General features: G+C 48.7%; 1 protein-coding gene across 1 annotated transcript in view; it reads right to left on the reverse strand.

Moving 5' to 3' along the window:
- The window catches only part of RAB11FIP3 (RAB11 family interacting protein 3), an 85,715-nt gene that overhangs the window by 31,343 nt on the left and 41,784 nt on the right, over positions 1-12,588 (reverse strand). The window contains exons 2-3 of the mRNA XM_036083487.2: positions 9,236-9,329; positions 13-104 (exon numbers count right to left, since the gene is read on the reverse strand). Of these exons, the coding sequence (XP_035939380.2) occupies positions 13-104; positions 9,236-9,329 (186 nt within the window). The remainder of the gene's footprint in view (positions 1-12; positions 105-9,235; positions 9,330-12,588) is intronic.

A 12,588-nucleotide genomic window follows, 5' to 3' on the forward strand; every position in this document is an offset into this window, starting at 1 on the left:
AGAACCACTTGCCTCAAAGGTAACGAAGTCGTCGAACTCATCAGGGCAGGCAGGCGGCTCCTCGTCCTGGGCAGGTGCGACCCCGCACAGCTGGCCATCGGACTCTGCAGGAGAGAAGACCCGTGCTCAGCAGGGAACCCAGAGCATCCCCAGAGCCCAGGGGACAAGGCGCCACAGTGGTAAATGCGAGCAGGGCCTCCGGACAGCCCAGGAGAAGCCCGGGGGAGAAAGCAGCATGGCTCACACAGGAAAGCAGGTCCCCCCTCCAGAGGTGGCATGGAGGCCGAATGATAAAATGTTTGTTTCTTTAAAAACCCTGATGGCATTGGGGCGCCTGGGGGACACAGTTGGTTAAGTGTCTGACTCTCAGTTTCAGCTCAAGTCATGATCCCAGGGTCCTGGGATCAAGTCCTACATCAGGCTCCCTGCTCAGCGGGAAGTCTGCTGGAGATTCTCTTCTCCCTTTACCCCTCCCCATTCCAACTCTCTCTAAAATAAATAAATAAAACCATTTAATTAATTAATTAAACCCCCAACAGCATCGTAAAGAGAAGGAGCAAGACCTCAAGCCTGTTACACTGTTCGTGGGCTTTAAAAAGTATTAGGTATCAGACTTAAATTTTTTAAGACTTTGGGTGTGTTTGGGGAGGTGTAAGTACAAAGAAACAGACCAAAACAGCACCTCATCCTGGGTGCTGGGCTCACTGGCAGTTTTTATTTCCTTTGTTTTTGCTTAACTTTATCTTCTGCAATAAATGTTTTATTTCATAATACGGAAAATTTTAAAGAAAACGCTATCCCTTCACAATGGGCAGACCGTAAGTCTGACGTCAGCAAGAGAGACGTCACTTCTCCAACACACTCAGTTCTCAACAGCAGCAGGCCCTTCTCCTGCAGGAGGCGCTGCTTCCACGGTCTCCTGAGCACTGTTCGGGTGCAAGACATTCCAGGGAGCAAGTGATCGATGGAAGACGCCTGTGTTTCCTTAAGTTGTGTCACCTCCACATAAGAAGAAACATTTATGTGCTCCTCGTCCCAGCTCCTGGAAATTTCCTGAGTGTCGGGGCTGAGAGGAGCATCTGCTGTGGTTCATAACAAGCCCCTTTCAGCCTCACCGGGGTTCACACCACCCAGGTGACTCTTGGAGCTCAGGGGCTAGTGGCCAGGGGACCTTACGTGTGATTAGAAGGCTGGAGACCAAGCCCATCACCAACGACCAATGGATCCTTCCAAAAAAACCCAAAACGAAGGGGTTCCGAGAGCTTCCAGGTAGTGAACACATCAACATGCCAGGAAGGTGGTGCATCCCAAACTCCACGGGGACGGAAGCCCCTGCATTCCAGACACTTCCAGACCTCACCCTATATACCTCATCTGGCTGTTCATTTGTAACCTTTTAAATAAACTGCTAATGGTAAGTAAAGTGTCTCCCTGGGTTCTACGAGCCATTAGAGCAAATTATCAAACCTGAGAAGGGGTACTGGGGACCCTGGGTTCACTGCCAGGTCAGACAGAAGTGTGGGTGGCCTAGGCACCTGAAGTGGGGTCTTCGTGAACTCCGGACAGCTGGTGTCGGAGCAAATTAAATTGTAGGACACCCAGCTGGTGTCCCCAGAGAGCTGGAGAACCACTTGGTGATGAAAACCCACACACTGGGTGTCAGTGTTGTGAGCAGAAAACAGATCATAGGAATTACTTATTTAAAATATGTCAGTTACTTACTCAATATATGTCACATAATCTAACATAATATCAGTCCCTTATTTTACTTTTTTTAAAGTAAGCTCCACGCCCAGTGTGGGGCTCAAACTCACAACCCCAAGATCAAGAGTCGCATGCTCCTGACTGAGCCAGCAGAGGATGTTCCTCTTGTCCCCCAGCCAGGTTCTGAAGTCACCACGAGAGCCGGGAGAATGGGTCCTGAAGGACCTTCACCACAAAGCAGCGGCAGGACACATGGCTATTCCGTCCTGTTTCTAAAGGACTCTCAACTCACACAGAATCATAATGCTTTCTTTCGGCAACTGTGTGAATTCAAGTATCTATGCATTCAGCAACTGTAAGATGCCTATGCCAACTCAAAACTACTTTGCAATAGTGATTAAAGCTCTTATGCCAAAAACCCCTATGTGGCTTTTAAGAACCATAGGCACTTGGGGCGCCTGGATGGCTCAGTCGGTTGAGCGTCTGCCTTCGGCTTAGGTCATGATCTCAGGGTCCTGGGATGGAGTCCCACATGGGGAGCCCCGCTCAGTGGGGAACCTGCTTCTCCCTCTCTCTCTGCTCCTCCCCCTGCTTGTGCTCGCTCTCGCTCTCAAATAAATAAAATCTTAAAAAAAAAAAGAACCATAGGTACTTGTGTTGTTTCGTATTGTTTTCCCCAGGAGTGTGGCTAAATATCCGAATGGGACAGACTGTAGCAGGTGAGAAGGAGCCTGCGAGCACGCAGGTGGACCCAGCATGTGCTGGAGTCCCTGTGCTGGAGGTCTGGGTCTCTGGTGCAGGTGAGGGGGCCAGGGTTGCTGTGGACTCATGTTTTTGGTTTCTGGGGCAAGGGTGTGGCGGGGGACCGATTACCCCAGTACAGTTAGAGATTGCACATTTGTTTTGTAAAAAGCTAGACTGTCTTTGGCCTATTTTCCCCTCTCAGATGGTAATAGTCTTCCTCTCCCTTCAAAACCCTGAAACACAGAATTCAAAGGTCTCAAAACGCAGCTGACCATTTTAGATGCGGCAGACATGTGCTCAGCCACGAGGGGTGGACAATGGTCAAGAGGGTCTTGTCCCACAACGTGGACAAGAGGATGTGAACATAGCTGGTGCTTTCATATTCCTGATGGGAACGAAATATGATTCTCCTGTTAGTTTTCTCTCTATGAACTAAAACAATTTTCAGGGAAGTGGACATTTTTAATGTGCATTTATCTTATTCTTCCAGAGTGTGGGGGTGGGCCAGCACGATGGCCTATTTGTAGCAATCCTCCCCCCACCCCAACTCATTCTATTCCTGAAATAAGGCCTGTGGTGTGACAGTGAAAATCTCCCTGCACTTTGCTGCCAACTGGGTCAACACACCAAGTCCCTTGCTGGGTCGCTCCTGGGTGCAGAATAAGCCTGCCAGCCAAAGCAGGCTGCCCGCACGCCAGAGGAGCACCTGAAGTGGGCACCGGTGGGAAGCTGCTGGCTCTGGCAATTGTGCTCCATCCTCCCAAATGCTATCAAACAACAATTTCAAAATCAGCTTTGACTTGCTTTTATTATAGTTTTATTTTCACTCTCCTTTCCTAACCAAAGTTAAATAATGAGATCAAACTACAGAAAAAAGAAAAACAAAGCCTGAATCCCTGAGCCCACCTGGCAGGACGTCCGATGCACACAGGTGGGGTGTCTCCACCAGCATGGCCTCCCCCGAGTCCACATGGGCGACAGCCACCTGGAGGCCCAGCCCCTCATGCCCGCTCCAGGACATGGTCCTGGTAAGTTGGCACTGAGCCAAGGGGCCACTCACCACCCACCCTGCAGAGACATCCATGTCTTCCCTCTTTGCCCATAGCCTGGCCATACCCCTAATACCCTCACCTCTGCCTTCTAACCCCAGATGCCCAATCTGGACACAGTGGCCTCCCTGCAGCCCCCAGACATGCCAGGGTGCCACACCCAGGCGCCCCCCACCCCTGCTCACCCTCCTCCCAAGCTCCTGTCCCCTCCTGTAGCAGCCCTGCCTCATTGTCTGTGGGCTGTCCTGAGGGCAGGGGATGCGCTGTGTCCCCGGAGCCCGGAGCAGTCTGGCTGCACAGTGTCTGGGCCCACAGTCCTCATGGGTCTCAGCTGTGCCCTCGGATGCGGCCCTCATCCAGTCTGCCTGCTTCAAGCTCTCATCACGGCAGCCACCCTCAGCCCAGACACTGGACAGAGCCCCTGGTCATGCAGCCCAGCAGCAGACTGTCCCTCAGGGTCCAGGGCCTCCCACCTCACTTCAGGAGCAGGAGTCTGCCCCCCACAGGCTAAATTCCAGGGAGGGGGGACAACACCTGCAATGCATCACATTGACACCAAACCTCACCCTCCAGGGACACTTCTATTCCAGAATGTTCTCACCACAGAAAAAACACAACACTTCCATCTTGTCTTTCTGTCCAGAAAATAGATGAGTGAGAGAACAAAACACTAAAATAACAACAACCACCCCAGAGAAATATACACTAAACAAATAAGAGACCAGAAACCAAAAAAAAAAAAAAAAAAAAGAGAGAGAGAGAGAGAGAATATAATCAGACAGGTGAGCAGAACAGACCAATACACTAGATCCTGGGTGTATTTTGGTCTGTTTGTTAGAAGAAACTAGATCCCAAAATTGTAAAGAAAGAAAAACTTCATATATATATATATATAATTAAATACAATGAAAAGATAAAATGTAACTGTAAAAATGGAAATTAAAAAAGACTTAAAGAGTTGATAAAATAAGAAATTAGTTGAAAAGGAAAAAAAAAATTAAAATGGAAAGATTAAAGAATCATGAGGAAAGCCCCGAGTTCTCTATACTATTTTCCCCAGCCCTGGAGTTGTGCAATTCTGTGTGTTCTCTGGAAGTTCCTGCTGGTCTTCTGGACCAGCTGCACTGATGCTCGGCTCAGGTGTTTTCGCGGAACTGCACTGCCCTTGCCAGGGGGCTGGGCTCACTATTTCCTGGAGCGTCCATGCTAACTCTGGGACTGGCTGGGGGATTTTTTATTTTAATTAAATCAAAGTGGAACGATAATCCAAAAGAATGTGAAAATCCTGAGACTCAAACAACTCCTGTGGGGCTCCTTGGGGTATGTGGGCTGGGCCGAGGCAGGACTTTCACCAAGGTCTCCTGAGTTGCAGGCTCAGAGTAGCGGGGGCTGCTCCCAGATTCAGAAGGAAGTACAGGTGCAGCACTGGACAAACAGAATGCAGAGGGCCAGGGGCCATGGAGGATGGGAAGGGACCAGGTAGAGCTGGCCAGGTGAGCCAGGGGTGGGGTCTACAGGGGAGAGCAGGCTGGAGCAAGCTATGGATGGAGACAGAGAGCCCTGGCCAGCTCCTCTCAGGCAGAGCCCGGGACCCCTCCCAGGGCCTGGCCTCAAGCTCCCCTCTACCAACCCCTGCGGCAGACGAAAGGGGGAATGGCCCACACGAAGGCAAGGAGGAGGGAGGAGGGGTGGTGGGTACTGACAAAGATACTGTCTCAGTGAGTCAGGGTGAGATCAGGCCTCAAGGAGACAGGCCATTCTCAAGACGGCCACTTCTGTCAGCAGACTGATATCCATATGCTCCTGAAGTCACTCAACTTCAAGACACATGCAACCCACAAGACAGCCACGTGGGGCCATAGCCAGCAGCCCCTCCCTCTCCATAGAGAAAGAAGCTGCCTCAGCAGAGATAGCTCCTCTCCCCTGCCAGGCATCAGAGGCCGGAGGGTTTCCTTACAGCAGTGGGTCACACGTTTTCCAGAAGCACCTGCTGACTCCCAGGTCACGACCCCCCAGGAACTCCTACAGCTGATCTGGCTTCAGTGTGCATTAACTCTGCTTATCAGAACAGACCAGCCCCAGCCTGGCAACAGGACTGTGCACTTTGGCTGAGAGAGGGCCTCAGAGCCACATGGACGGCACCAGCCGTCTGGCTGGCCACTGCCCTGGGCTCTTTCCTGCCCACACCCACAGGACCAACTCCCACTGCTGCTCCCAGCCATGACCCTTCAGAGGAGTCTGGACTCCCCAACACCCTGAACCCGAGGAAGCCCAGTCTCGCCCCTCCAGCTCCGTGGTTTTAGGCCTGGAGACACACAGATGGTGCTGTCCTGCCGGTAAGGCCGTGTGGCAAGCTTCCGGCCTGAGAGGCAGGCCAGTGCGCTGTGGCCAGCAGCTCACGCGTTCTGGGTTTCTGTGGTCACCCAGGGAAATGGGTTCCTGTCTGTGATGCGGGGTGGCCACGGCCAACCGAGGGGCATGTGTCACCCCTCCCGTGGTGGACAGTAGACCAGTGCTGATAGCAGTCCTCACACCCTTAGCCTGTCATCCTCGTCCCTCTAAATAGTTCTCATGAGTTCCTGGATTCTAGAATTTTCTACGGACATCCTGGCATAGTACCTGAGGATTTCAGCATATGCTTCCCCACTTTCCCTCCCCTCAACCTTCCGAAATGGTTGTCTAACCTTTGGTTACATAAATATTCCATGTGTTTCATTATTATGACTCCATAGCACTCACTACCAGCCAAGCGGTATTGTAGAAGCACATTTTCCCTGTGTTCCAGCTGCTTGTTTTCCTGGCAACAGTAACTGCCAGGTGTCTTAGGCTTGGCCTCTATGCATCTGTCGCCTTCCTAGCCCTAAGCTGTCAGGCAGAGCCGCGAAGGTTTCTCTGATGACCCCCCAGTCCTGGGGCCTTCCGGGTTCCATCACCATCAACTCCGAAGCCTACACTCGGCCAGTCAGTTACGTGAGCACGAAGGTGAATTAAAGCTATCTACAACTAACGATGCCACCACCTTTGTGGGAGGCGCGGCTGCTCCGAGGTGGAGATCAGACAGACACACGTGGTACGGCTTGAGGCGTGCACGTGCACCTCGGTTAGAGAGTAAGCACCGCACCATCAAGCTCGCACACCACATGTGTAAGACCTGGCTGCGTGGCAGACCACAAAACAAACTCAACCAATGTCAAAGAATGAACACAGAGATCCCATTCTCTACCACACACAAGTAGGTGTGAGATTAATGACAAGATTTTAAAAGACAGAAGTTAAAAGAACTTTTAAATAACTGATGAGTCAGAAATCACACTGGATTTTAAAACTAAGAGAAAAAAGCAAATACCGTGAGTTTCCCACAGGTTAATTGACAGAAGTTGTTGGAGAACAAAGCCATCCCAAGGGTCCTGGACACCGCTGCAGTGGCCCAGGGAGGTCCTGAGGAGCATGGCTGGGGGCTCGTGAATGTGCTCTGTTCAGGAAGCCACCAAAGGCACTGGAGGTTGAGCAAAGGGCAAAATTTGTATGAAGCCACCACCAAATCTTTGTGCAAAAGCGTGAAGGCTTAAACAACTTCGTGTTTAACTGCATCCCTAACCTCGGAAAATCACACAAGGGTTACCTCATACTGGTTACACGGATACAGACACGGGCATGTGACGCTAAGTCACCCAAGGGCTCTCTTCCTCATCCCCAAGCCCACCTGGCATTTCTCACATCGCCCATCCCCTGCCAGTACCACCTCCCAGAGGGCCTGCTGCTCCACCCACTCTCCATGTCTCCCCACCAGGCCCCATCTGCCCGGGAAGTGGTGCCACCCTCACAGTAGCCCCAGGGCCTGCAGCCTCTCCATCCTCAAGCTCAGTCATGCTCATCACACAGGCCTCAGAGCAGCTCCACCATTTGGACCAGACCTCACTCCAGCCCTCCTCAGAGAGGGCCCCTACCTGGAGCTGGCCTGCGTGGTCCTATGGCAGGGCCCCACCCACCACACTGACGTATGCTCTGGACCCAAAGGCCCACAGGGTCCCTGGGCGATGGTGGTACTCATGTGTGTGTGGACTGACTGGGTGAAAGAGCAAAAGGTAAATACAGGTCACGATACACAGAGCGCATCTCAGAGCCACCCAGCCTCAGTGTTTTAGGAAACCCAGCCCCTCTGCGACACTGTTGGGCAATAGAGTGGACAGACAGGGAACAGACAAGACAGGTAACTCTACCAACAACTGCTGATAAGACTTCAGGTCCAAGGGCATCCTTTGACCTGGCCACTGCGGGTCCTGTCCAGGTCTACTCCTCCTCCTCCTTCTCTGACAAGTGCAGGAAAAAGGGAAGAGCCTGCATCCAGTGCCTTCCTGCCACCATCACCCCCAAAACACCTGGCTGAAGCTAGGTCATGAGAAAAAGAGGACTCTCCAGAGCTCCAGAATTCGAAGTGAAGGGGCAGCATATGGGCACTGGGAGAGTGTGTAAGAAACTAAGCTTACACCCTCAAAACCAACCATCCCATCCTGTGTCCAGGCCCCAAAGGCATGAAAACATGTGTCCACACAAAGACATATACATAAATGGGGCACCTGGGTGGCTCAGTCGTTGAGCGTCTGCCTTTGGCTCAGGTCACGATCCCAGGGTCCTGGGATCGAACCTCGCGTTGGGCTCCCTGCTCAGTGGAGAGTCTGCTTCTCCCTCTCCCTCTGTCTGCCTCTCTGCCTACTTGTGCTCTCTATCTCTCTGTCAAATAAATAAATAAAGCCTTTAAAAAAAAAAAAAAAGACGTACATAAATGTCAGTAGGAGCTGTATTCATCCCAACCCCAAATTGGAAACATGGTAGCCCAAAACCAAGTGTCCACCCCATGGGCAAGAGATCAACAAAATGTGGTACAAACATACAAAGGGACACTGCTCTGCAATCGAAAAGCAGACTTTGATCCATGCAACATGGATGAATCTCAGAAACACCATAAAGGGAGAAGCTACATGTGAGAGCACATGCTGATGATTCCCTTTGTGTGAACGAAGCCCACGACAGGCCCCGGGTGATGAAAATCAGCCAAGGTGGTGTAGCGAGGAGGGAGGGGCCACCGATGGCCGTGAGGGAACTGTCTGTGGTGATGGTAACATGTGGCAGGGATTTCCATCACTAGGCATTAAGAACTGTCAGAGTTCAGAGTGACTTAAGATTTACTTAAGATTTGTGCGCTTACCATAAGTAAATTTTTACTCCAAGTAAGACCACAAACACTAACTCTCAGTAACAACTACAACACGTGTGGAAGCACTTAGGGTGAAGTGTACGGGAGTATATGATTTGAAACACAGCCCACTGGGAAAAAAAAAAAAAAAAAGATGGCTTTGTTGGCCAGGCAGAGTATGGACGGATCCGCGACGATGTAAACGAAGCAGCCTGCGGCCTGCAGAACAACAACAAGTGTACGTGTATGTGGGTGCTCGTGTGGAAGCCTTTCGATATTCTGGCATGTCCACGGAAAGGAGCAGTAACTTTCTAACATTATGGATAGGAGGCTGAGTTAGTCAGTTCTGGAAGATAGGGTGTGTGAGGGGCAAAGGACAGGGAGAGAGCACCCTGAAACCCAGGGTATTTTAGGGGCTTGGAGGAGAAGGGAAGACGTTAAGTCCAGCCAAAGGGGCATTCCTAAGGGTGGGTGAGGGCACAGCAAGGCGAGGGCTGGAGCAGAGGACGCGAGGAGAGGGAAACACACAGTGGGGGAGACTGACCTCCATTCCTGATCGCGGTGATCCCTCGATAGAAGTCCTCAAAACTGATCACACCAAGCCCGCCGGGGTCCAAGTATTTCGTTAAGTCCTTCACCTGAAATTGTCAAGAGAGAATATGTTATCTGGCCTTACAAAATCAGAGGAAGGGTATGCTCTGCACTCGACCCTTTCACCACATCCAGACGAGCAGCTTACTTGCAAGGTGTGGTGCTGAGAATAAGAGCCACCAACAGCACCAGCCAAAGACAGGAGGCCTCCCAGGAGAAAGCTGCCAACAGCACCCAGGACCATCAGTGATGGAAATAAGATCCTGCTCTCAAAGGTCAACAGTCATGCTTCCCGACTGAGAAGATCAGAAGTGTTGAAGATTTAGGTATTATTCTAGCCCATATCTAGACTATTATTAACACAGCACAGACCACCCATCCATTCCAAGAGGCCTTGCAGGCTGTGCAGAATCCTTCGTAAAAATAACTTAGGCAAGTAGACCATGAATATCAAAAATCATAAAAAGTAAGATGATTCACACTTGGATGTTATAGAGAATGAAATTCCTCAGAAAGAAGATACATTTATATATTCAAGTATAAACTAGGTTTCATCAAAATTTAAAACTTTTGCACTTCAAAAGACACTATTAGTCGGGGCACCTCGGTGGCTCAGTCGGTGAGGTGTCTGCCTTCGGCTCAGGTCATGATCCCAGGGTCCTGGGATCGAGTCCTGCATTGTGCTCCCTGCTCAGCAGCAGTCTGCTTCTCCCTCTCCCTCTGTGATCTTAGTCTCACTTGCTCTCAAATAAATAAATAAAATTAAAAAAAAAAAAAAGACACTGATAGCAAAACTAAAAGACAAGACACAGACTGGGAAAAGATTATTTGCAAATAATATATCTGATAAAGGACTTGTATCCAGAATGTATAAAGAACACTTACAATTCAACAAGACAAACAGCACCATTTTTCTTTAATGGGCAAAACATTTAAACAGACATTCTACCAAATAAGATAGACATAAGAAAAGCACATGAAAAGATGCTCAAGATCATGAGTCATTAGGGAAATGCAAATTAAAATCACAATATTGGGGTGCCTGGGTGGCTCAGTCGGTTGAGTGTCTGCCTTCAGCTCGGGTCATGATCCCAGGATCCTGGGATGGAGTCCCACATCGGGATCCCGCGTTCAGCGGATAGTCTTCTTCTCCCTCTGCCCCTCCCCCCACTCGTGCTCTCTCAAAAAATAAATGAAATCTTTAACAAAAAAATAAAATAAATGAATAAAAAGATAAAAAGGATTGAAGAGAAAGTGACAAATACTACAAAGACGATCTAATATATGAATAACAGAAGCCCCAGAGAAGAAAAATCAAAGCAAAGGTATAGAACAAATATTAAAACTATATTTAAGAAAACTTTAAAATAAAAAAATTTTCACTGCATGTTGAAACACTACCTGAGGTACCAAGTACCAACTCCGGACCCCAGAAGACCCTATTCCAGGACTTGCTCTGGTGAATTTCCTGGACTTTAACGGGAAAAACCCTCTGAATAGCTATGCAAACTTCAACTGACTTTACAAAAGAAAATCTGATTATCATTAAACTGTTCAGCAGCAATACCAAGTAATAAGGAATGTTCCAATGCCATCGTCTGAAGTGTTGTTCCGGACAGGCACCCTCATGCAAGTGAAAAAGGAAAGAAAGATACCAGAGTGAAGGCATTAAGCAAACACCTGGTAATCCTGTATGTAAACCTGAAGCATTACTATAAAGTATCACTCATGACGTATTAAATAAAACAAAGATCACTCGTGACGTATTAAATAAAACAAAGACTTTATAATTCTGTCCAATTAACAGCGAACACCCTAGCATCCAGGCTGTGATATTTAAACCCCACTTCCCATGAAAAGAAACCAAGATCCTTGGAGACCAGCCAGGAAGTATACAAACGGAGCTCAGACTCCCCGTCACACCTCAAAGCAAAGAAGCTATCAAAGACTCATTAGTTAACATCCAATAACTCAGGAGCCATCCTGAAGAGGCCTTCACAGCCCACAAGGAGAACACGAGCACTGATGAGAATGATAACTTAGTGGACTGAAACACATCAAACATGTTTTAATCCATGAAGGCGTAATATGGTAAAAAAAAAACAACACAAAAAAAACAACTGGTCATCATTGGAGGTTACTAGTGAACCGTTTATTATTGTGAAAACTAATAAATAAAGGGAAAGAATCAAGTAGTTAGCCTGCCTTTCCTCTACAAACTGTAATTCAGGGCAAGTTTCTCTTTATAGAGCATCCCAGCTAATAAACGGGGGAGGGACAAAGGATCAAAACGTCACATCCTGCAATCCTCAATGCAGTAATGGACAGAATCAACGACGCTCAGTGCCTTCTAAAGTCATAAAAAGACCACCAGACACCACGTATCTCCTGGTGGAAGCATGCAACACCACCTAAATCAAACCTGAATCTAACTACCAATTTACAGGAAATACAATGATCAAAGCAACATGTTTCAACAGTATCACATGGATGTAATCAGCAAGCCCACTCCACGAGGACCCTGACGGAGAAGTGACCTTCTGTTTTCAAAGGGAAAAAGATGGAGAGGAAGCCCTCACTAAGAGACTCAGAAGTCATGACTTAGAAGACATACCAATCTGTGACCATGTAAGGTCTTTATGGATCTTGATTCAAATAAACTGTTGTTTTAAATCATATTTATAAAATAATTAGAAATTTGACTACTGATCCTAGATACTGAATACTGTTTGATACTAAGATACTTAATTTTTACAGGTGTGATAATGATATTTTAGTAATTTTTTTATATACTCACTGATGTAGAGATACTTCCACCACTAGGGGCCAAGGCACATCTAAGGTTACATATATGTGGCTGACTGGCCATGACTGACAATTGCTGAGGCTGGGGGTGGGGTACTGGGGAGGCATCACACTACTCTATCTACTCCTGTATAGGCTTGGACTTTTCCATAATGAAAATTTTAAAGAGAGAGAGAAAACACAAACGAGAAAAAGACAAAAAGAGCAAAGAAAGCAAGAAAGAGAGGACCGATGTTGGAGGGGGCAGCGAGGAAAAAAGAATGAGGCACTGGCCAGAAGACAGCTCACCTCTGACCACAAAAGGAGGCAAGGACCATCCAGGAAAGCCAGAGGATAGGAGGGTGGGGACATGTGAACACTTGGGGATGAAGTGTAGACAAGATATTTCAAAGGCAGAGAACCAGGGCTAAGGCTATGGTGGGGACAAGCCCCTGGCTGAGGCCAAACCCATTAATCTACAGCATCCACAAATGGCTCTCAGGGCCTCCTCTGCAACGGGCA

The sequence above is a fragment of the Halichoerus grypus genome, chromosome 6 (assembly GCF_964656455.1).
Source record: "Halichoerus grypus chromosome 6, mHalGry1.hap1.1, whole genome shotgun sequence".
Classification (NCBI taxonomy): Eukaryota; Metazoa; Chordata; class Mammalia; order Carnivora; family Phocidae; genus Halichoerus; species Halichoerus grypus.